The 24,541-nt window shown below is 55.7% G+C and overlaps 2 protein-coding genes across 6 annotated transcripts in view; both read left to right on the top strand.

The window, feature by feature from the left end:
* SELPLG (selectin P ligand) overlaps nt 1-11,341 on the top strand; it is a 33,295-nt gene extending 21,954 nt beyond the window's left edge. Inside the window, exon 2 of one of the 2 annotated variants that reach the window (XM_067700466.1) lies at nt 2,677-11,341. In XM_067700466.1, the coding sequence (XP_067556567.1) occupies nt 2,677-4,064 (1,388 nt within the window). In that variant the 3' untranslated portion in view covers nt 4,065-11,341. The remainder of the gene's footprint in view (nt 1-2,676) is intronic. The other variant, XM_067700467.1, reaches the window with a different exon arrangement.
* Nucleotides 11,342-14,001: 2,660 nt separating this feature from the next.
* On the top strand, nt 14,002-24,241 carry TMEM119 (transmembrane protein 119). 4 transcript variants are annotated; one of them, XM_067700464.1, is made up of 4 exons: nt 14,002-14,176; nt 15,090-15,154; nt 15,973-16,143; nt 22,098-24,241. In XM_067700464.1, the coding sequence occupies exon 4, from the start codon at nt 22,110-22,112 to the stop codon at nt 22,956-22,958; it is 849 nt and encodes a 282-aa protein (XP_067556565.1). In that variant the 5' UTR covers nt 14,002-14,176; nt 15,090-15,154; nt 15,973-16,143; nt 22,098-22,109; the 3' UTR covers nt 22,959-24,241. The 4 variants fall into 4 exon arrangements, with proteins under 4 accessions (XP_067556565.1, XP_067556564.1, XP_067556563.1 ...); XM_067700462.1 differs by lacking the exons at nt 14,002-14,176; nt 15,090-15,154; nt 15,973-16,143 and adding exons at nt 17,894-17,972; nt 20,750-20,836; XM_067700463.1 differs by lacking the exons at nt 14,002-14,176; nt 15,090-15,154; nt 15,973-16,143 and adding an exon at nt 17,853-17,972.
* The last annotated feature ends 300 nt before the right edge of the window (nt 24,242-24,541 follow it).

The following is a 24,541-nucleotide window of genomic DNA, read 5'->3' as shown; positions in this document are numbered from 1 at the left end:
ACTTGGTGAAGCGATCTGCTCAGGTTACACAGCGGCTAAGTGGTCTCTCCTCCACCCCAGGCTGCCTCTGTGTGCAGGGGACTGTGGGGGTGGGTGCAGGGGGAGAGCCCACATTGGGGAACACAACCTGGTCCCTTCCATAGTACCCTCCCAGCCTCCCTGACTCGCCCAGTTACCTCCCTGACCCAGGAACTGGTGGGTTGCATCTTCTGTTTTTGTTTCTCCCTCTCTGCTTCCAGGAAGTGACTGAGGGCTCTGCCTTCCAGGAACCGAGAACTGCCCAAGTGGGGGTGGTGGGTGTGAGTCTTCAAGTTATGAAATATGTCCCAGAGCTGGTGGCTTATTCCTAAAGTCCCCCACCTGCCGGAAAGTGGGGCCAAGGTTAGGCCATATTCTCTTCCCCCAAGAAGGAACTCGACCCCCTGTGCAAAACAGTCTGCCTCCCAAAGGCAAGTTCAGAGGCAAAGAGTGTGTGTGCGTGTGCGTGTGTGTATAACACACTTATTAAGCACCTACTGATGAGCCTAGAACCTTTGAATCCCTCATCTCATTGCATTCTCCCAACAGCCCTGTGAGATGGGTAGTGTTTGTTGTTCCCATTTTACAGATAAAACTGAGGCTCAGAAAGGCAAAGATCTGGGTCAAAGTCATTCCTCTTGTAATGGACAGAGCTGGGACTTGAACATCATTTTGTTAGACCCCAGAATCTGTGCCCTCAATCTTGTGCCCTTCATAGCACCCAGTACAGAGGGGGCTGACCTTTCTGGGTGATACGGCCTTCAAGGTCCTCCTTATTCTTACTTGGCCCTCCATTCCCCAGCTGGGTCCCCAACAGCAGCCACAAACCCATCAAGCTAAGCTGTCTTCCAAGCCTTTGCTCCTTCTGCCCCTCCAACTAGATCGGGTCTCTCCACAAAGCCTTCCTGAGTCCTCGCTGGCTTCGAATCTGATCTCTGGCACTCGGCAGCTGTGTGGCTTTGGGCAAGTGGCTCTACCTCTCTGAGTCTCATCCCTCCTCAGTAAAGTGAGGACAACTGTGAGAGCCAGATGTGTCTGGTGCAAATATCATCAAGTTTGGTTTAAGAAATTATTTTAAGATAAAATCAGGCTGGCATTTTAGAAACCATCATAATTCTAACTAACATGTGAGAGGTTGGATTGAGCCTAGAAGCTGAGGGATCCATGAGTGAGTTACAGTCACTCAAAGAATGATGAACAATTGCTCTCTGCCCCGAATTACATGAAGTGCAAGGAAAGCTATTGAATAAATGGAAAAGAATTTGAGAAAGAATAGATATATATGTATCAATATATGTATACTTGAGTCACCTTGCTGTATCACCTGAAACTAACACAACATTTAAATCAACTATACTCCAATTAAAAAAACAAACAAGGAAAGGTACTGGAAATTATCCAGGCTCTGCCCCAGACACTGTGCCTGGGACTGCGTATTGCTGAAGGGTGCTATGTCAGGGAATCGAGTGATATATGAATCCTGCCCCAGAACACAGCTGTTGGTCACCACAGGAGTCTCAGCTGCAAGATTTTGAATCCCACAGATACCAGCCAGTGCCAGGGGGAGCGTAAGGGGAGAGAGGGAAATCCAGAGGGCGTGAGCGTTCACAAGGCCAAGTAGAAAGATCAATGAGATGTCCAAAGGGAAAGGCACTGCCCTTTCTGGCTACCTGTTCGGGAGGCTGAGGGGTGATACCAGGATGGACAGTGGCCCTCCCTACTCACAGGCAAATGAGATGACTGTCAACTCGCTGAGGACAGCCTCTTCAGAAAAGATTTGAGTTTATCTCCTGGCCCCAGATAGAGCAGTTGATGGCTCTGGGCCCTTGAGGACTTATGGGATAGATTTACTGAAAGAACTGAAGTAGCTGCCCTTTGTGGGAGCTGGAGATGGGAGCAAAGTGCTAAGGGCTTTGCAGGTATCACCTCATGTTATCCTCACAATAGTCTCCAGATAGGTGCTGTCATCCCCATCATGTGAGTGAGGACCCGGCCAAAGGGAACTGGGCCAAGCCAAGACACCAATAAAGGATGAGAAAACCGAGAATCTGAGGGACAGGACAGGGCTGTGTGGGATGGGAGCCAAGATAAGGAAAAGTGGAACAGAATGATGTGGAGAGAAGAGTCAGGATCGGACTCTGAGAAGCCTCAAAGGGCCAAATGAACAGCTTTATCCTGCAAACCTGCAGCCACCAAACTTGCTCATGGACCCCATCAGTGGACGATATAGGAACATTGGCCTGTTTATTAATTGTATACAAGGACCACTGCACTCATAATATATTATAAATGTATACAAAGATAGAAATTAAGAAGTGACATAAAAGTTAATATAACTAGAAGATCTAATATTATCTTCCCGCACCCCAGTAGATTGTCTTGCCCACAAATAAAAAGTTTTTATAAAAAAGAATAAGGAGGCAAACACATTTCTATGCACCATGTAGAGGGAGTTGAAGGGCTACCCCCCAGACGGAGTCATTGATGTTGATAAGTAATAATAGCTGCTATTTGCTGAGGGTCTTCTGTGCACCAGGCATGTGCTGGATCACAAGGGTGCCCCAGGCCAGATGAGCTCCCAGCTGTGGCCATCGAGGGCGCTTGGCAGGTCCAGGGGTACAGCTATCCTGACATCCCTCTGTCCGTATCCCCCTCCAGGTGCCATGTTTCTGAAACTCCTATTGCTCCTGGCCCTGCTGGGCCCTGGAAGCAGCCTCCAGCTGTGGGAGACCTGGGAGGATGGAACCAAGGAGGCCCCAGGCCCCCTGCTTGTCCGTGGCCGGAGAGAAGTGGATGAGGACGACTCCGACATATATGACTATGACATACAGACGGACCCTCCAGAAATGCTTAACTATAGCACCGAGGCCCCCAAGCTTCTGCCTGTGATGGGAACATTGGAGCAGAGAGAGTCTGCAAGGCCTTTAACACCTGAGCCAACCACTCTGGAGGTGGCCACAAGGGACCCTGCTGTCCTGGATGCAGGAGGGGCAGCCACTGGGAATGTGAGCATGGAGCCGGTCACACTGGTCACTCTGACCAAAGAACCAGTCACTGTAATCCCTCCCATCATGGAGGTTCCATCCACAGAATCAGCTGCAGTGGAGGCCCTGTCCACAGGGCCAGCAGGCAGAGCGGCACTGGCCACAGAACCTGCAGCCACAGAGGCTCTGTCCACAGAGACCCTGCCCACGGAGCCAGCAAGCACAATGGCACTGGCCACAGAACGCACAGCCACGGAGTCCCTGTCCACAGGGGCCCTGTCCACAGAACCCACTGCCGCGGAGACCCTGTCCACAGAACCCACTGCCACGGAGACCCTGTCCCCAGAGGCCCTGTCCACAGAACCCACTGCCGCGGAGACCCTGTCCACAGAACCCACTGCCACGGAGACCCTGTCCGCAGAGGCCCTGTCCACAGGATCCACTGCCACAGAGGCCCTGTTCATGGGACCCACAGTCATAGAGGCTCTGTCCACGGAACTGGCCACCACAGCAGTTCTTTCCATGGAGCCCACTACCACAGGGGCCCTGCCCACAGATCCAGCCACTGTGAAGACCCTGCCCACAAGACCTGCTACCACAAGGGGCCTAACCACAGCCCTCGCTGTGCCCTCTGACCCTCCCAAGAGCACCATTGTGGCAGTTGGCAATTCATCTGATAACTTGATCTACAAATGGAAAAATGGTCAGAGTCTTTTCCCCCGGAGCTCTGTGACCCCAAGCTCCACAGAGGGCCTGCTTGACCCCAGCTCGGTGAAGCAGTGTCTGCTGGCCATCCTCGTCCTGGCCCTGGTGGCCACCATCTTCCTCATATGCACCGTGGTGCTGGCCATCCGCCTGTCCCGCAAGAACCATCTGTACCCCGTGCGCAATTACTCCCCCACCGAGATGGTCTGCATCTCATCCCTGCTGCCCGAGGGGGGTGAGGGGCCAGCTGCCATGGCCAACGGGGGCCTGCCCAAGGCCAAGAGCCGGGGCCTGAAGGCGGGGTCTGGGGAGGACCGCGAGGGGGATGACCTCACCCTGCACAGCTTCCTCCCTTAGCTCCCGGCCGGGCTGCCTGAGCAGGACCAGCCCCCAGGCGGCCTCACTGGGCCGCCACGCATACCCAGGCTCTATGCCATGGGTCCGGGCTTCCTTGGAGCCGCCTGGGGATGGGAATGTTTAGGGTGGGAACCCTGGCCCCCCTACACGGGACTGAGAACAGTCAAGGTCCAGGCACCAGACCAGGCCTGGCAAACGGAGCCTCCAGTGGAGGCTGGAGAGGCCGCCTCCACCTCCCTGCCTCTCATGTGTTCTTTTTTTTTTTTCTCCCATGTGTTCTTGACCCCCTCTAATGCCTCCCACGGCTGCTGGAATCTCATCCCCATGTGCCCAGGAGGACTCAGCGTTCCCTGCCCACACCCCCACTGCCACTTTCTTCTGGTGGCCATGGTCACTGCACAGGAAGGGGGCACTTTTGGGGGGGTTACACCATTCCTGAGTTCATTTCCTGTCACTCCCGGTTTGGGGTATCTCTCCCAGGAGCCCAGGGTGAGGGCTGGGCATGTGACGGCTGGACAGGCTTGGAAAGCCCAAGGCTGCAGGCTTCTCTGGGACTTTGTGGACCAATGAGCTTCCATCTGGTGACAGAGTGACCCCCGTCCCGCCCTCCCTCGCCTCCCCCTGTGGCCTTGTTTCAGGGTGGGCTCTGCCTTCTTCCCCGAAGTCTCCCAGGGCCCAGCTCAGGGGCCCGGGAGAGCACAGACACTCAGTAAATGTTTGGTAAACAAGCGATGGCTGAACGAACTCTTCAAGGTACCAAGGTGCCTCCTTCAGGTGGGGAGTTGGTCCTTTGCTGTTCACGCCCGGCCCCAGGCCCCTCAGGAAGACCCCAGCACGGGCTGTTGCGGTTACTTCAGGGGGCATCTTGCTGTTCCCTTGGGCAGCAGGGAGGCGGGGTTCAGGCTGTTGGAGGACAGAGGGTGCTGGCCTCAGGAACCACTTTTTTCAGCACCTCCCGTGACCCAGTTCAAGCCTACGGAATTTGGTTCCCCTGCCAAATCTCAGCCAGATACCCCTCTAAACATCAACGCCATCCTCCCCAGAAGCCCACCCTGACCCCTCTGTTCCACATGGGGCCCATCTCCCGTTAACACCCAGCGGCCCCTCCTCACAGGGGGAGCCTGGCTACATCCTACAAGGCCTTCCTACAACTGACCACCTGTCACGTAGAGTTGGGGGCCAGTAAACTTTTTCTTAAAGGGCCAGACCATAAATATCTCGGGTTTGGCAGGCTTCTCGACTCTGTCATCATGGCGTGAATGCAGCGATTGACTCTGTGTCATAAATGAATGAGTTTGGCTGAATTCTATTGAAACTTTGTTTACAAACAGGCAGCTGGCTGGGTTAGGCTCTAAAAGTTAGCTTGTCCCCGACTTAAGTGTAGAGTGACCAGATGTCCCGGTTTGTTTGAGACTGCCCTGATTTTAGCACTGAAAGTCCTATATCATGGGATATAAGACTTTCAGCTCCAGCAATCAGGACAGTGGGTGGCCCTATTTAAGCACTGAAACCCACGTGGACCCTGAGGGTCAGATCAGGAAACCAAAGGCTTAAGAGAAGTGAAGAGCCTGGCTTACTTCCTGACCATGGTTGAGCTGGGATTCAAACTCTTGATTTTTGCTTCCCAGTGCCTTTTAGTCATTTTTGTACAGGGAGAAGGACAATACACACACACACACACACACACACACACATTTCTACCTTCTAAAACATTCATCTCAGGGGACTTTTTCTCTTCTAGAAAAATACCTCCAGGGGCCTCTTTGGGAATGCAGGACTCCTCCACTCCAGGGCATAACCTGTAGAGAGAGAGTTCAGAGAAAATGTTGAATCTGAGGGGTATTGGCTGCAGCTTGGAGAGGCGGGCTGGGGGAACAGGAGAGACTGTTCCCTTGGAAAGGCAGGAGGAACACGAAAGGCAGCAGGGCCGTGGGGGACAGAATCAGGGATAAGCAGAGAACTGTCTGCTTCTACCCTCCCCCACCCCACCCCGAACCTCTAGAACAAGTGTGATGCACAGGAAGTTGTGTTCAAGGTGCTTCGGCAGGGGCGCTGGTGGAGAGGGTTATCTGCCGTGGGCGGGAACAACTGACCCTGCAGGAGGCCGGTTCCTAAGGGAACAACAGGAGTTCACTTCGCCTTTGGCAGTGATCAGAAAAGTCGGGGGGAGCGCCACATCACGGCGGTGGGGACCCAGAGGCTGAAGGACTTGGGGGCACATTTGGGCAGTCCCTCTGGGGTCTTGCTTCCCCGTCCATCTGGGCAGGGAGCAGGTCTCTGCGTTCCCCTGAGGGCTCCCGGAGCGCCTCTGCTCCAGGACGTTGGTTCTCTATCTCTACTGGAAGAGGACCACCCCTCTGCCGCCTTCTCTTCAAGGTGCAGGATTTGTCAGCAGCAGGGATGGTGGGTGCTTGAAGAAGCCACCAGGGGGCGCCCGCCACCAGCTCTTGGAGCCAACGGCAGCCTGGAGCTCCCTTGGTCCAGTCTCTGAGGATGAAGGAGGGATGGTTCAAACAGGACCCAGCTCCAAACCCAGTGGGGTGCTGGTATACATTTAACAACTGGCTCGTTGGGTGGATTGGTGCCCAAGGTACGATTTGCAGTGCTTGCTAATTTCCTTGCTGTAAATGTTCCCATGGCTGATTTTGAGAAACCAACCATTTATATGGTAGATGATACAAAAAGGTAAATAATGCCAACAGGGTAGGTAATAGTAGGATGTAGTAAAATCATGAGGCAGTGATGAGTTTTGAGTATTGAGGACCTTGGTTTTTAATATAATGTAATTTAACTGTGAAACAACTGACTCACAAAATTCTGAAAATTTGACAGCTGGCTCTCAGAAACTGGTACAGGCTGGCTCCTGCATCTCAGTGTGTCTTTTCCCTTGTCCAGACCTCCCCTTGCCCTTGAACATCACCCCCTGAATCTCCCCATCCGTCCACTGAGCATGAGAATCTGCCTCATCTCCATGGATCCCCTCAAACAGCCTAGGAAGGAGGAACTAGGATTCTCCCCATTTTACAGAAGAGGAAACTGAGGCTCAGAGAGGTGAAGTCACCTGTCCCAGGTCTTACATGAGGATCTGAGATTGGAACCCAGACCTGGATTAGAAAGCCACGTTCTTACCACTAAGTTACGCTATCCTTGAGATCACAGCGGGGTTCTGGGGGAATCCCATGCCCCAAACTCCCACCCCTGAAGACCTGTCCTGGCATCTGGAAGTCCCCCGTCAGTCACCCTTTGTGGCTTCTGGTAGCTGAGGGAAGGCATTGGGACTTGGGAGAGTGACAAGGCCGAACCCAGCTTGCAGAAAGCAATGACACAGCAGAGCTGGAACCCAGGACAGAGAGAGATGGCTGGGACAGGAGCTGGAATTTGCTGGGCACTCAGTCCATGCCCAGCCCCACGCCAAATGCTTTATCTGCCTGATCGTATTCAGGCCTCACGACAACCTGTGACGTTGGGACAATTATTATCCCACTTTACTGCTATGGAAGCTGAGGTCCAGAAAGCTGGACCGCTGGCTCTAGCAGGTCGCACTGCTAAGAAACCAGACTCTGCTGACTTCAGCTCTGGCGCAGGGAAGGAAGGAGGGTAGACAGGAAATGGGGGTCAGGAGGTGGCATGCTAAGTTTACTCCAGTCCCTTGTCCCTTTGGAGGGGGGGCTGCCAGCCCTGCGGGTGGTTCATCTGGCAGCTGATCTGGGCAAAGGCTCCCCAAACCCTCCCTCCATATCCCACCCCCACCTGCCACTGAGCCAAGCCTTCCCCGATGCCTGGGATGGGGTAATTGCTGCATAAGCCATAGCTGTTAGGATCATAAAATGCAGAAAAAAGACTGGAAGGAAGTACACCAAGTTATTGAGAGGTTAGCCATCGAGTGTGGGATTGTAGGCGAATTTTATTTGCTTCTTTCGACTTTTCTGTGTTTCCCTAATATTTTTCAATGTACGGAACAAAACCGTAAGTGTTTAGGAAGTCTGAGGGTCCCAGGTCTCCCCAGCTAGTGAGTAAAGCCATTGTTCTTTAGCTATTAGTGCCCACACAGGAAGGCTCTGAGCCCGTGGTCCTCCCCTGGGGGCGACGTTGCCACCCCAGGGGACATCTGGCAATGTCTGGAAATACTTTTGATTGTCGCTACTTGGAGGACCATTACTAGCATCTAGCAGGTGGTCAGGGACCCTGCTAAACATCCTGCAGTGCACAGGACAGCCCCACACAGCAAAGAAGTGTCTTGTCCGAATGTCAGTGGTGCTGAGGTAGAGAAACCTTGCTTTTCCCACTCGGCAGTGAGAGCCCCACGGAGCTCCCCTTCTCAGAAGTTTTTGGAAACCCAGAGGGGCCTCTGTGTGGCCATGAACTTAGTTGTTCCTTTTGGTGGCTGGAAGGCTGTAGCCCTAGCTACCCAGGCTCTTGCCACTTGGGGGGCTGGCAGAGCCAGTGCCCCATGCCTGAGGCTGGCAAAATAAGGATGCTGTCGCTGAGCCTGGCAGGGGGACAGCCTTGGAACTGTTTTCCTAGGAAAGAAGGAGAGAGGAACAGGCCCAGGGCAGGAGACTGGAGAACCAGAGGGGCAAAGACTAGTCACTTTCCCGGGCACATGAACCCTGCGGGGGGGGCGGGGCATGGGCAGATGAATCAAGGTCCTCTCCTGTCTCAGCACGGCTTCTGGGCTGCCCCCTCCCTTGGGGAAGTCCTTCCAGGAGACCCTGTTGTTCCGCCTTGTGTCCAGCCTCCAGGCCCCCTAGAGGGACAGGCTTCAAGGGATCTCCCCCAGAGTTTCAGTGGCCCCTCAGCAAATCACTGGATACAAATGAATCTGTAGGACAGTGGGGTACCTAATTCCACCAGCTGAAGCTTCTGGAACACGACTCCTGCCCTGCTTGGACCCCCATATCACCTATTGACAAACGTGTTGGCTGGATGAGTGCAGGAAAGCTGTCACCTCTCATTCTCACTCCGCTCCGGCCCCCATGAGACTTCTTGTTCTTTCTTACTCACATGCTCCTGCCCCAGGACCTTTGCACCTGCTATTCCTCTGCCTGGTATCCTCTTCCCAGATGTCTGCGTGACTGGCATCTTCTCATCCTTTATGTCTCAGCTTGAATGTCACCTCTTCAGAGGGGCCCTCTATGCATCCCTGCCCCCAACTTTTCTTGAGGACAACCCCATTTTCCCCTTCCAGGTACAGATGACCATCTGGACAGACGTTCTTGATATATGGATTTTTGCTGTGCAAGGGCGGGGCCCTCTGTCCCTCACGTTCACTCTCTCCTTTTCACTGCACAGTGCCTGGCACACAGCAGGGGTTCAGGAAACATTTACTGAATGGACAAATGGGCAAGGAAGGTTGGCGAGGGTGTGAGAATGGAAGCAAGGCCACGTGACTGGCAGAAATCAAGGGAAGCTTAGATTTGAGGCTCAGAGTCAGGCAGACTGGGCTCGGATGCCCGCTCTGCTGTTTACAAGTTGCTGGACATTGGGCAACTCTAACCTCTTGGAGACTTCGCTTCCACACCTGAGAAATGGGGAGAACGGTCCTTGCTATTCGTACGGCTCTGACATGGCTGGCACACTGCAGGGGCCCAGCTGGGGCCACCCTGGAGGGATAGTCCCTGGCTATGGGGCAGTCGTGGACCCTCTGAGGGGAACTGTGAGGCCTCCGCGTCCCCCCAGGCCTGTCCCCCCAGCCCCTGTGGTTTGCCTAGCAACCCCCGCCCTGCTGAGCTCGCCGTCTTTTGGCCTAAAATTAGCTCACAAATTCCTTAACTGCCTGGTTGGTGCTTCCAACTGACAATTCAAACCAGATGTTTCTAGCTGTCGGGGGCCCTTCCCCCATGGCCAGCGCCTGCGTGTGCCCCGGGGAGGTCGGACCCTACCCAGGAGAGATCAATCCGCTACACGCACTCAGGGCCCCGGCAGCAGGGCAGGTGTAGGAGCCAGCCTGGGCCTCTGGGCTCACCCCTCCGAGGATGGGGGCCTCCTCGCCGGCTGGCCTGCTGGTGGGTGAGGGCTGCGGTGAGTAATTGCTCTGCTCTTTTCCGTCCAGGAAACTTATGGGGCGCCTGCTGTATGCCAGGCCTCTGGATTTGCTGCTGTCCAATGCTGTGAGAAAGACTGTCAGTCCGAGGTGCCACCTGTGTTGCTGTTGTTATTATTAGTGTATGTATTTAGTGCCAGGTACCAAGGCTCATTGCATTCTCACGATAACCCAAGGAAGTGAGTGTTACCATTACCCCCATTTTACAGATGAAGGAACTGAGGCCCAGAGTGGTGGGATGACTTAGCCCAAGGTCACCCAGCTCTGAAGCAGCAGAACCCAGAGGTCCCTGAAGGGCAGGTGGTCTCCGCTCACCCTGGGTGTGTTTTGCCTCCTTGCTGTCACCCCCATGTGGCCCTGTCCCTCCTGGCGGATGGATCTGGGGGTTGTGGAAGACCCTCTCTGTCAAGCTGTCCCTGGGCTCAGGTGCAGAAGGCTGACTCATGCAGCTGCCAGGAGAGCTGGTTCATTAGGGAGCCCCGGGAGCCATGTTTCTGGTCCCAGCTGAGTCAGAAGCCAGTGGCCAGGGGAGAGCTGGGGATCTGCATGGGCTTCGCAGGGGCTTTACGTGGAGTCCCTTCGCCTCCCCAGAGGTGGGACCCAGAGCCCTCTCTTGGTGAGGGTCCTCAAGAGAAAGGGCACGTGTGTGTGTGGCATCAGGGATAAAGAGGAGAGGGGATGGATGCAGGGGGAGGAGAGGGTCTCACACACATGGGGAACCATGGTTGGCCTTCACTCATAGAGCCAAAGCCCCTGCCAACGCCCACAGAGGCCCGATCTGGCCCTGGTGCCCTCCGACTTCACTTCCTCCTACTCTCCCGCTCACTCACTCTGCTCCAGCTTCGTTGGACACTTCTTTTCCACGCCTTGAAAATTCCAGGCGCCCCTACCTCAGGACCCTTGCACTTGCTCTTCCCTCTGCCTGGACTGCTCTTCCTCTCTGATCATCTCCCTGACTCACTCTCTCACATCTTTCAGGTCTCTGCTTGAACATTACCCTTTCCCTGCTTTATTTTCCTCCATACCCCTTACCACCATCTTCCATACTGTATATAATTACCAAGTTATCTTTTCAATCGTTTTCCAGTCCCACTAGAATGCAAGCTCTGTGAGGACAGGGATTTTCATCTGTGTTCTCTGCTGTAGCCCCAGTGATTGGCACATAGTATGTGCTCAATAAGGATTTGCTGAGAGAGAGAGAGAGAGAGAGAGAGAGAGAGAGAGAGAAAAGGAAGAAAGAGAAGGGAAGGACAGGAAAAAGAAAGGAAGGAGGGGAGAAGAGGAAAGATGGGAGAGAGGGAAGACGGGACAGACGATCTCAGTGTAAAGTGAGGGGACACAGAGCAGGAGACACATGAGACGATGTACTGAGTGTTTGGGTGACTTAGGGGCCCTGAAGCCCAGCTCCAAGCCCTCCCCACTTTGCCCCTCTGCTCCAAGACAGGCAGCCCCCCCAACCCAGTTCCAACAGTGCTGCAAAGGCAGTTCAAAAGAATCATCTCAATTCCTGCTTGTGATGGACGGTGGGGATGGGCAGCGAGGGCTCCTGGGGAGTGCCCGCCCGAGGGCACCCCGTGGGCAGCTGGCAGAGCAGGAGAGCAAGGCCAGGTCTGCAGCCGGTGGTGCGTGTTTACATTCCTGCCCTCCGAGATGGCTCCCATGTGGGGTGCACGGAACTGCTCCTTGCACAGGGCCCTGGGGAATGTAAATGTTTACAAGGCAGCGTGCAGCTGGCCAGGCCACCATGGCCACAGGAAGCCAAGGATCCTACTGGCTCTGGTGCCCCCCCCCCCAACAAAAAAGGAGAGAGATGCAGTGTTCTTAATTTTTAAAGAAAACTTTGAGTCATAACCTACGTAAAGCACGACCGTCTGAAGCGTGCAGCTTGGTTTTTCTGTGTGCACGTGCCCACGTAACCGCCACCCAGACATTGTACGTCTGCAGCCCCAGAAGTTTCCTTTGTGTCTCTTTCCAGTGAACACCACCCAAGGGTAACTGCTTTTCTGACTTGTGTCCCCGTAGCTTAGTTTTGCCTTTGTTCTAGAACTTCCTGTCAATGGAATCACCCAGTCTGTGTTCGACTGGGTCCATTTCTTTTGCTTGGTGTGTCTATGAGATTCATTCAAACTGTCCACCTCCCGTCTTTTCCTTCCACTGGGGGAAAGTGTCCACTGCATGGACCACAGTCTCTTCATCCATTCTCCTGTTGGTGGACGTTTGGGTAGTTGCCAGGTTTTTTTGCTCTTATGGATAAAACGACTATGGACATTTTTGTCTTCGTGTGAATGTGTGTTTTCATTTCTCTTGGGGAAATACTGAGAGAAGAGATTTCTTCTTCTCTCATCTGGGAAGCACATGGTTAACTTGATAAGACCCACCAGACTGTTTTCCAAAGTGGCTGTGATATTTTTCTCCCCCCGTGTTGCTGGGTTGTTTGCTGGGGTGGGCAAACAAGTGGAAAATTCACTTCGAATCACAGAGAGAGAGGTTGGAGGAGCCTCCGCTGACCCTTCCTGGTGCAGGAAGGGAAACTGAGGCCCAGGTCACACAGTGCATGAGGGGTAGAGCCAGGAGCGAAGAAAGCAGGTCTCTCAATTTCCAAGCTCGAATGACTCCTTGGTGAGAACTGATCAGCACCCCGTCTGGTTTCCCTGGAAGAGGCCTCATGCCAAGCCCCTTTCTACCACAGGGCCTTTGCATTTGCTGTTTGTTTCCTCGGCCCAGGAAGCTGTTCCTTCTCCTCCTTGAGTGCTTGATTCCTCTTATCCTGCAGATGTCAGTGCTGATACCTCTTCCAGGAAGACAGCGCTGACCACAATTGCTAAAACAGCTGCCCGGACAGCTGCCCCTGCCCCTTCCCAAGATATTTCCTGTCTCCTCGGCCTTTTTATCTCCTTGATAGCATTTTGCAGTGTTAGGTTGTCTTTCTGAATTGCCAGCTGACTTGCTTCTCAACTGTCTCCCCTGATAGGAGCTCCCTGAAACAGAGCAAAATTATGTCAGTGAATCCCCTCCCTGGGCCTCAGTTTCCCCATCTTTAACGTGGTCAGGTTGGACTAGAGTCGTTCAGCCAGTGGAGGGGCATTTACTGAGCACCTACTGTGTTCCAGGCACTGGTGCTAGGGATACAGTGACAGAAAAAGCCCTCGTTCTGGACCAGAGAAGCTGACAGTCTAGAGGCACATGGAAACAGGCCTTTACGGGCCAGTGTACTCTAGGCAGGGAATGGGGGTGCAGGAGCATAGAAAAAGCTGCTGATCTCCCTCTCCAGAGGCTGGGGTTCAGGGAGGGCTTCGTGGAGGTGGTGATGATGTGCAGGTGCGTCAGGCGTGGGGGCCCACGGAGGGCAGCACTTCAGGCAGAGGAACAGCCCGAGCGGAGGTGCGTCAGCATCTGTCTCGTTCACAGCCCTCTCTGGGCCCGGCACAGTTCCTGGCACGTGGAGACACTTGGGAAAGAGCTAGGGAATAAAAGAACATCTCTAGTTTACAGATGGGGAAACTGAGGCCTGGGGAGGTCTCACACACACTCTGCCTCCTTGGAGCCCCCGACTGGAGGCCTCTGCTCCACGGGTGTCCCTCCGAAGGCCAGGCCTGTGCTGTGATCTAGCTGCAGCCTGGACCTCTCAGCCACATGAAAGCCTTGGGATATTTTTGCCTGGAGAGCAGGCCCCGGTGGCCTCGGGGGCTGTATAATTATAAGTGGCTCTGAGCCCACAAGAGGCTTGAGCTGGGGGCTGTGGTGGGCCAGGCGGCCCTCCCCAGGCTCAACCCGGCGAGGACTCTGGCAGAGACTCAAGTCTGGGTGAGGTTTTCCCTCCTCCTCGGCCCTGGCTGTGCAGTGGGGTGGGGTGGGGTGGAACGGTGGGCACAGGGTGGGGTCTCTGAATCGCTTCAAGGCTGGGCAGACGACCCATGGCTCTCTGCCTCTGAACATGCAGGTCGCAAGTGAGTGGCCCGGCCACCTCCATGCCCCAGGCCTGCCCTTGCCTGGAGCCACGGTGCTGCGGACTATGGGGGTCACCCGGGCCAGACCCCTCAACAGGTCCTGGAGCTGGAGAATGTGGACCGTGAGTCCCTCAGGATGGATGAGGAGTGGCTGGAGCCTGGGGATGTGAGAGTGGAGGGCAGAGTGGTCATTGACATCAAGCATTTACTGAGCACCTACTGTGTTCCAGGCACTATCCTAGATGCCGGAGTTATGGCGGTATTCAAAACAGGCAAAGTTCCCGGACCCCATACACCTAGTTCATCTATTCAATAATCTTCAGGAACTGCTCTGAAGGTGCTGGATTCCCATCTACCTCAGGGCCTTTGCACATGCCATTCTCACTGCTAGGAATCCTGCCACACCCTTGCCTTCCTAAATACCTCCTCATCTTCATGAGTGACTCTACTTTCACCTCCTCATGGAGGTCCCCAGGAGCTCCAGGACTAGACTAGCCCCCCAAGACTGGCCTCCCATAGCCCCAGAAATGCCCCATCCCAACTCTTAGCTCAGTTTGCAGTCAGATATTCATTTCTTTGTTTACTTGCTTATTGCAGGTCTCCTCTCTTGGTGCCTGTGTTTGCTCATCACTGTCTTCCAGGGCCTGACCCTGGGCTGGGTGTAAAATCGATGCTCAAGGAATGTTTGTAGAATGAATAAAATTTAGAAAGTTACAGCATTGGAACCTTACCACTGGCAGGCCTGTGGTGGGCACCTAGACTGACCCCACATTTGGCTGCAGCCCAGAGAGGGGCAGAGGTTTGCCCAGCCACACACAGCTGATGCGTGAGGGGGGGTTGGAACTCAGGGATCCTTCTTTCTCCCATCAGTGACTGACATTTTGCTCTTCTGTCCTCAGGTAGAAGGTTGAGATGTTTGGCTTAAGGAGATCATGTGTGTCTTTGTGTGCGTGTGTGTGTGTGTGTGTGTGTGTGTGAGAAACATGGTCTGATAACACTTTAACGGGGTCACTAGCCTGGCAATTTCACTTCCAGCTAAGACACAGAGGGGCTGGTGGAGAAGCAAGCGCTCTGATCCCCAACATGCTGTTGGATCCCAGGTAGGTCACGCCGCCATGAACCTCAGTTTCCACATCTGTTGAATGGGCTTTGCTTACTCATTCACCTCTCTCCCCCTAAGGTCTTCTGGAACCCGCTGGGTTTGACGCACAATGATAGGTTCTATGGGGGGAGGAAAACCCAGTGCTTTGGAGGGTGGAGGATTCCAGCCAGCTCTGCAGGGAACAAGTAATCATAGGCAACCGTGGTGTGAGAGACAGAATAATGCCCTCCCCCCCCAAAGATGTCCACATCTCAATCCCTCAAAACTGTAATATGAGTTTGTCACCTTACCTGGCAAAAGGGATTTGCAGGTGTGATTAAGCTAAGGCTCTTAGGGAGCTGATCCCGGATTATCTGGGTGGGTCCAGTATCATCACAAGGGTCCTTAAAAGTGGAAGAGGGATTGGAAGAGAGAACCAGAGAGGTGGCAGCGTGAGAACTCAGACCCTGCAGCTGACTCTGAAGATGGAGGAAGATGACTGTGAGCTGAGGAATGCAGGTAGCTTCTAGAAGCTTGAAAAGGCAAAGACTCAGATTCTCCCTGTGAAGACTCTGGGATAAACAAAGCTCGGCCGACACCTTGATTTTAGCCCAGTGAGACCCATTGCTGACTTCCAGCTGCCAGAACGCTAAGATAATAATGGTGTGTGGTTTTAAGTCACCAAGTCTGTGATATTTGTTATAGCAGCTGTAGGAAACTTATACACTTGGCACCTGGCCAGTGCTTTTGTATTGTCCAGCACGTTTACACCCTCTGACTCCGGATTTTCCCAGCAGCCTTGTGAACAGAAAAAAATTCTCTATCCTTGTTTTACAGATGATGAAAGAGCCTCCCCATGGGGCAGGACCTGGTGAAGGCAGACCTAGAACCTGGGTCTCTCTGTCTCCGGTCTGGGGCTGCTCTGGCCCCAAAGGAGGAACACAGAATGGGACCGCGACTTAGTCTGGGGCCTCTGGGCCACCCGTGCTGGAAGCAGGCCCTGTTCAGGTTAGTTGTACCTCTCTGCCCCTTGATCTCGTGGGATCCAATCCCCCTCAGCCCTCAGACTATTAGGGCAGGGGCTCCTCCCCAGGCGGTGGGCCCTGGGGCAGGTCTGGCCACTCCTGCTCACCTGCCATCTGGTCTAAGATGGGGCTGGGACACCCCCTGGCCATCTTCAAGAGGGCTCAGCTGTTACAACATGTCTGTGGGCAGCCATTTGCCCCAGGGGGCCTGTGTGCACATGAGTGTGTGTGTGTGTGTGTGTGTGTGTCCATTGGTGGACGGTTCCCCATTCCCTTAGGATGCAAGGTTTGGGGTGATCTCAGAGAAGATGGGAAATTTTCTAGTTTTATTTTCCAAACAGCTGCCCCTTCTTTGAGCAGGTGAGTCAGGGCTGCTGGGACCATAGAAGGGAATAGCTACAACCTAGGGCCCTGGTTCCTAAAGGGTGGTCATGATCTGTTCATTCACGTACTCCCCCTGCTCCAAACCTTCCCTGGCTCCCTACTGCCTCATGGATGAATGCCATTCTGAGACTTCAGCCCTGCCTGGGTGACTGCTCCCACCCTAATCAGCAGCTCCTCCCTTTCGTCCACTTCATGCTCCAGCCCAGTTTAATTACAGCCCCTTGTCCGTGCGTGGCGTTCCCAGCCACCTGCCTTTTATCCACGCTGGTCCTTCCTCCTGGGATGCCCTTCCTGGGTCTCCTCTTCCTGGGACTCTGCTCATTCACAGCCACATCCTCTAGGGCGACTTCCTTGCCTCCTTCTCTCAGGGGATCTCTCTCCGTCCTAGGGCCCTTGGCCTCTCTCCTGCCACAGACCCATTTCTGTTTTGTAAAAAAATAATTTACATACGTGTGCTTCTCCTTGGAAGTCTGCGAGCATCCTGAGGGCTGGGCTCTGATATACCTCTGAAGTCTGCTCAGCACTGCGCCTGGTGCTCTACAGGTGTTCATTAAGCATTTGATGGATGAATGAATGAATGGTGCAGGAACGAAGGAATGCAAAGGACTACTGTCCCCCTGGATGCCTCAGGTCTGCCAGAGGGCCCGGTACCCTGCGTGAGCCTCTTGAATTCACCCTGCCTCACTTTCCCCATCTGGGAAATGGGGCCACGACTCCTGCTCTGCCCATTCCATTGGGATATCACGAGGCCACAGATCTCACGATGTTACAGCCGTAGGGAACCCAGAGGGCTTCCCACCCACCCCTGCAAATGGGGAAACAGAGGCCTGCCGAAGGAAAGGGCCTGACCAGGGCCAGACAGTGGGTGCCAGGACTCGCTCCCTGCCTCAGGCCTGACCCTCCATGCATCCCTTAAATGCAGCCCGGCTCCCACTCTGCACCCTGAGTCTCGAAAACCTGAGTCACAGCTGGAACCAAGTGCGGGGAATTTTCCTTCTCATTTTCAGGGACCTCGGAACCTCCCTGACCTCATCCCCTTCAGAAGGGGAGGCAGGATCCCAGCTCTCTGGGCCGTGGGTGCTCCACAGGACGGCCCTGTCTGTGTGTCTGTCATCCTCAGACTGCCCTGGGGACCAGCGGTCAGGGAGGAAATGCCCCATCTGGTGTTCCCGGGGCGTGGAGGGGACGCCCACGGGTGTGAGCAAGGGGGGACTGTGTGTGTGGCCGAGCTTGGCCCCGCCCCTGCCCCTGTCCCCACCCCAAACCCACTTAATGAAATCAAGCTGGCCCTGCCGAGGGGAGGAAGGGAGGCGGGAGGAGGCGGGAGGAAAGGGGCGGGGCGACGGCAGCCCAGAGCCGCGGCCACAGGGCACTGCCACGGACTTGCTCTGCTCCACCTGGCGGGACACCCTGTGTGCAGAGGAACTGGTGAGTCCTGGGGGCCCCTCCTCTCTCCAGGGAGCCTGGTGTGTCTTGGAGTTTAGGGGGCCAGTGTGAGTGCTTTGGGGGGCTTCTCTAAGTGTGTGTGAGCTTTGAGTGTGTGTTGGTTGCTGCCTACTTGTGTGTGATCTGCGCTAAGGGGGCGGGTGGCGGGATGTGTGTGCACCTTGGATGCCTCCCGAGTGCGGTGCTGGGTTGGCCGGAGTGTTGCGTGTGTGCAGTTGTGTGTGGGCAGTTGGGGTCTTGCTGTAGGGGATGTGTTGTTCTTGGAGAGTGGGCACCAGGGTAGGTGCTCCCAGGGTCTGCGGGAGGGTGGTATGGATGGGGGTGGTCCCGTCCGTGGGGATACACGGGGGGAGGTCAGGGGGTGCATATGTGCACATGTCAGAGAACCAGCCCGTTGTGTGTCCACGTGTGTCCTCTGTGTATCTGTGCTGGTGGCCAATCTGGGGTGTCGAGATGTTATGCGTCTGTGTCTTTGTGCCTGTGCTGTGTCTGTGTATTGTGCGCCCGTGCTGCCGCCGCTCTGCGCATGTGTGTGTCGATTTTGAGCCTTCAGGACGCCCGTCCCTCCCCAGGCCTCCCATCCAAGGGGCCCAGGTCCCTGTCCTCGGCTGCCCCAGAGCAGGGGGTGCAGAGCTGCAGCCAGAACCCCTCCCCACAAGGCCACTAATTGAAGCCAGGTTTATGTGGGCCACCCCTCCCCCTCTGGCCACCAGTCTCTGAATGGGGGTGGGGCAGCCACTCTGGCCCATCAGTCTCAGGTGCTGGGGGACTTGGCCTTAGGGATGGATTTGCCTCATCTGCCTATTCCTGACCTCAAGTGGGGCTATCACATTTGAAAACGATAAACTCTATGGTGAGTGAGCTGGGCTCTGAAGAGAGTCCCTGCTCCCAGCTAGGAGTCCCGGATAGTCACGTGGTGCCACTACTTGCCATCCACACTGTGCCAGCCACCTCTATTTCTCGTCCTAACAATAGTCCAGGAAGGTGGCCTTATCCCCATTGCACAGATGTGGACACCGAGGCTCAGAGAGGTGATCTGCCTGGTCTCAAGACACACAGCTGGGAAGTGACCTCCTCCCAGGTATTCGGAGCCGCCTCTCCAGTCAGGCTCTGCCCTGACTGGCTGTGCGACCCTGGGCAGGCCTTTCCGAGTGTGGGGCCTGGGTTTCCTCTTGGGTTAAACAAGAGGGGATGGCCTGACCCCACCTCTTAATGGCCTGTGAGTTTCCACATCCTGGAAAAAATGAGGACGCAGGGAGGAGGTGGGGGCAGCTGATGGGCAGAACGATCATTTCAGAGCAGCCCAGGCCAGGGTGCCCATTCTACAGATAGAAGACTGAGGCCCAGAAGGGTCAGGGGGCTCGTCAAGCAGGGTCACACAGCCATCTCCTGTGAGGCCCGGCCGGCTCCCGCACTTTGCCGGCACCTTTCCCCCGGAGCCCTGTGGGGAGGGTTGTGGTGGGTGTGAGGGACTCTGAGAGTCGGGGTCTCAGCCTTTAAGATCCAGAGGTAGTTTCTGTGGCCTCTTTCCTTATCCTCTGCCCCTGCCCCAAGGATCCAGGGGAAAGGAGGACTTTTCTCTGTCTGACTCACTGCCTCACATTCGTGTGTGTGTGTGTGTGTGTGTGCGTGTGTGTGTGTGTGTATGTGTGTGTGTGTCTGGTCCTGGATTTCTCACTGGCCGCTCAACGAGATTTCACTCAACGAGGTAAGAAAGTTGCTCTTTCCTGGAGAATGGGGGGAGACAAGGAGCACATTTACACATCAGGTGAGAATAATCATCATTTGTCAACCTGGGGTGGGAAAATTGGCTGATCCTGCATCTCTGCTGGGGTAGAAATTCGACTGCTTCTGAATTTCACCTTCCCTCGGGGAGCAGCTGCTCTGCGCCAGGCGCTTTCTGCATGTGATCTCATCCGGTCCTAACAGCTCAGTGAGCCAGGCCCTGTGCTTACCTCCTTACGCTGCCCCCAGTCTACAAATGGGGCAAGTGAGGCCCAGAGGGCCCGGGCAGCAAGCTAGGCCCAGATGGAGCTGGGATTCTAATCCTGGCCTAACCGGCCTTATCACTCTGCTGCCTGCAGACCTTCAGTACAGAAACTTCACAGCTGTCCCTCGAGGAAAGGCCCCTGGTCTTCAGGCCCCACTGGTCAGAGTTGCCGTCTATGGTGAGAAGTTTCAGCTGCCACCATGAAAGGTCTCTCCCGGGCTTGACACAAGGCGGGGGAAGGCAAGAGAGAAAAACCCCAAAGATCAAAGCTCTTTGTAAGGAACCTTTGCTAACAAGTGTCAGAGAGTGGAGGGCCCAGGAAGGCTCCTAAACTTTGTGGAACACCTCAGATCCTGGTTCCAGCTGACAAGTGATGTCAGCCAGTGATGTGAGCCCATTCCTGGGCCAGCCTGAGGCACACGAGAGAGAGTGTGCAGGGTGTGTGTGTGTGTGTGAATTCTCAGAGTCACAAAGAAGAAGGTTCAAATCCCAGCTCTGACACTTAGCATCTGTGTGCCCTTGGGCAGGTCACTGTCTGTCTCTGAACCTCTGTTTCCCCATCTGAAAAATGGAGACCATGTTAGTGCCCAGGGCTTCTTTGGAATTGCACCCACAAAAGGGGCTCAGATGAGTAACCTGTGATAAAAGTACACAGTGACCAACTCATTTAAAATGAACCCTGGGTGAGTGTTGCCTCATTTGATGTCCTGGGAATTATCTTTTGTGTTTTGCCATCTGAGCCAGTTTGTCCAAATTCGTGTCCCATCAGGTGGCCCCGGGTCCCTTGGAACAAGCCACTCAGTGGCCCCATGTCATTCCTACATCATCTTCTGAGTCCGCAAGTCAGCGTGAGTCGGTACTGTCACCCACTTTATGGAGCTGGTCCTGAGGCCTGGGCGCTCGAGGGGACCTGCCGCCAAGACGTTGGGCACCTGACTTCCTGCTCCAGCCCGGGAACTCACTGTGTGGCCTGGGGCCTGCCCCTTGCCTTCTCTGGGCCTCTGTCTCCCCGTTTCCATCCCCTGGAGAGGGCACCTCAGTCAGGGCATCGTGAGGCCTTTCCGTCTTGGCACCTGTAGCCCCACCCAGAGTCCTGTGCCCTCTGCTGGGTGGGGCAGAGGCTCTCAAGGGGCAGCCTGGGGTGCGCAGGAAGGGGTTCCTGGGTTTGTCTGAGTGGCCGGGCTCACTCACACTGGCTGGGAGATGTACTGCGTTAGAAGCCGACTGCTGCGTAAAGCTGGGCCATAAGGAATTTATTAGTCAGCCGGGCTGTCTGGGCCGGGAGGGTCTGGGGGCTTCACGTCGGGAGCTTTCCAGCGGGGGGAGGGAGGTGCGGGGTTCATCTGGATCCCATTTGGTGGCGGCCACAGGACTTAGGCTCCAGCTTTGTTCCAGGCACGAGGGTTCCCTCTGGGCCTCCAGGCCCTGCTTTGAGCCTCGAGGTGGGGGTTAGCCATGGGGCACATGCTCACACAGGCCTCTGCTGAGCTCAGAATCGGGATGCTTCAAAACCTATGAATCTTCCAGAGACGGGACTGCAGAGGAGCTGGGAGCACCGAGGATGGCTTCCCAGAGGAGGGGGCAGCTCTTTCAGTTACTCACTGAGCCCTACCGTCCTCTCTCCCTCCATGCCTGCATCCAAACCCCAGCTCTTCCTCAGCAAGTCACTTAATCCCTCTGAGCCTCAGTTTCCTCACCTGGAAAATGGGGAGAATGTAGTGCCTGCCCTATTGGGCAGTTCTCAGGAATCAATGAGAAATTCCATGTAAGAAAGGTAAACTAGTGTCTGGCACCTGGCAAGCAATGAAAGGGTGAGTTATTCACTCAGCCAACTCCATCAATGTGCGTTTATTGAGCACTTGCTGTATACCAGGTATGATGCAAAACCCTGAGGGTGCCGAGATAAACAAGATTTAGCCCTTGCCCTCCAGAAGCTCAGAGGGAAGTCGGGGGGACCAGTGTAAACCCCGGGATGGGGTCCATTGTATGGTGGGGAGGCTCAGGCCCGGGGAAGGAAAGCGACTTGCTGGAATAGGTTCTGTGTCTGCTGCGCCTCCTTGGGGTCCCCTGAGGCTGGGGCCCCGCCCTGACGTCTCTTCTGCCTCGCTTCCCCACAGGCTCCAGGCAGCATGGTTTCCGCGGCGGCCCCCAGCCTCACGGCGTCTCTGCTGCTCCTCCTGCGGGTCCTGCCCACGGCGTCCTATTCCGTGTCCCTGCGGGCCACCTTCCTGGAGGACACGGCGGGCAGCGGGGAGGCCGAGGGCGCGTCGGCCTCCTCCCCGAGCCTCCCGCCGCCCCGGACCCCAGCCCTCAGCCTCACCTCGGTGGGGCCCCAGCTCACGCCCCTGGCGGGCCCCAAGCCCCCCACCAACTTCCTGGACGGCATCGTGGATTTCTTCCGCCAGTACGTGATGCTCATCGCCGTGGTGGGCTCCCTGGTGTTCCTACTGCTGTTCACCATCTGTGCCGCTCTTATCACCCGCCAGAAACACAAAGCCTCTGCCTACTACCCCTCATCTTTCCCTAAGAAGAAGTACGTGGACCAGAGTGACCGGGCCGGGGGCCCCCGGGCCTTCAGCGAGGTCCCCGACCGTGCCCCTGACGGCCGGCCCGACGAGGCCCGCGATTCCTCCCAGCAGCTCCAGGCTGACATCCTCGCCGCCACCCAGAACCTCAAGTCTCCCGCCAGGGCCGCCCTGGGCATGGGAGACGGAGCCAGGATGATGGAGGGCAAGTCGGAGGAAGAGGAGAAGGGCAGCCGGGAGGCGGACCAGGAAGCCCAGGGACACGGGGTCCCGGCAGAGAAACCAGAGGCGCCGCCAGAGGAGCCCTGCTCGGCGCAGGCGGATGGGGCTGTGGCAGCTGCTGAAGGTCAAGGGGAGCCAGAAGCAGCTCCCTCATTAGCCCTCGGAGCTGCGGGCCCAGCTGGTTCCCTCGAAAACCCCTGTGCTTGCGGCAGTGTCCCCCCCAGCATCTAACAGGCCTCTAGGGCTGCCGGCCCTGATTGTCGGACCCCTGGTGGTCACCTCCTTGGGCACAGAAAGGTCCTCGGCCCTTACCGTGCTCTGACACCCCCTACTCGGCCACTCCCCGCGGCAAATCCCGGCACGTCTGATCCTACTATAACAGGCAGAGATGCTGGTCTCTGTTCCACCCTCAGGAATCTCATCCACTTCGAGAACATTTGTCCCCGCAGCCCCAAGGCCTACATCCCAAAGTACAGCTCCTCTGGGGAGATGGAGCTGAGGATGTGTCCCTGTCACAGCCACGTCCGCTGGGAAACATATGTCTCAGGTCCCTTGTGACAATGCAAATGTCGCCGCTTTCCATCGAGGTAGGAAAGAGAAACAGGATAACTAGGAGGTTTGGAAGAGGTTGAACAGATGGGAGATGCAGAGGTGCCTGGGGTTGAAGCAGGGAGAGGTGCCGCAGAAGATCAGTCAGGAGGCTTCCGTGAGGGGTCCTGCACCGATCACGACAGGTTCCTAAGTGAGCATTTCCCAAACTGGGTTCCCTGGAAGAAAGATTTTGAGGTCCAGTGAATGAATTGAGGAAACATTGCTTCTCTGCTCTGCGTACCCCCCTTGGAGCCCCCCAAGGCTCTGACAAGTCCCGCAGTAAAGGTGCCCATGGAATCTGATTTCGCTTAGCCTTTCCCAAAAAGCTTTTGGCCGCGGAGTACTTTTGTTTTTGTTTTACAGCTACAGAGTAAAATCCTGAAGAGAACACTCTGGAAGTTACAGCTCCAGGTGTGCTCCAGGGCGCCCCCTCCCCAGTTCCTGGTTGGTCCGGGATGAAGGCTGTGGAGGTGGAGGCTCGGCCTCTCAGGGGCTGCCTCTCATCCTGCTACTGCTGTGGGCATGGGGCAAATTAATTGAACTTTCTTGCCAGGGCCCCAGAGCAACCTAGAAGTGGTGGGGGGCAGGGCTGTGTGTGAGGGGACCCCACTCTGGGGGAATCTGAGGGTATCAGGGAGGGTTTCCAACAGGCTGGAGCAGGGGAACCCTGACCCCCTGCCCTACACACACACACACACACACACACACACACACACACACACACACACACACCTGGCAGCCTGTGCCCATAGCATTCTTTAGTTTTCGACAAGGGAGCCTGAGCTCCGTCCTGATTTGGGGAGGCTCTGGGCGGGGGGGTTCCTCTTCCCCATCCCTCCGTCCCCCCTCCCCCCAACCTCTGCACAACTCTCCAGGTGCTAGGTTATAACAAACTAGCACAATAAACCTTTATTCTGGCCTGAGCGTCACTGGTTTTCTTGGGGCGGTAGCGGGGGAGGAGTGAATCAGCTGGCAGGTGGGGAGCATTTCCCTGGGCTGTTCCATGGGGGTGGGGCAACGTTCTGGGGCCAGGGGCTGAATGGGCAGATTGGTGTGGGAAACGGAGGGCGGGATGGATGGCCCATGGGAACAGGGGCCGGAGCTTGTGCCCCATCAGCCCTGGGCTTGTGGCCACAGGGGCAAGTTCCACGCATGCCTCTGCTACTTACTGCGTCTGTAGGAGAGCCACCACCTCTCCGTTTCCCCCAAGGGGCAGTGGAGGG

The sequence above is a fragment of the Pseudorca crassidens genome, chromosome 12, assembly GCF_039906515.1.
Source record: "Pseudorca crassidens isolate mPseCra1 chromosome 12, mPseCra1.hap1, whole genome shotgun sequence".
Taxonomy (NCBI): domain Eukaryota; kingdom Metazoa; phylum Chordata; class Mammalia; order Artiodactyla; family Delphinidae; genus Pseudorca; species Pseudorca crassidens.
The sequence above is the reverse complement of the archived record's forward strand: the minus strand, read 5'-3'. Positions and strand labels throughout refer to the sequence as shown.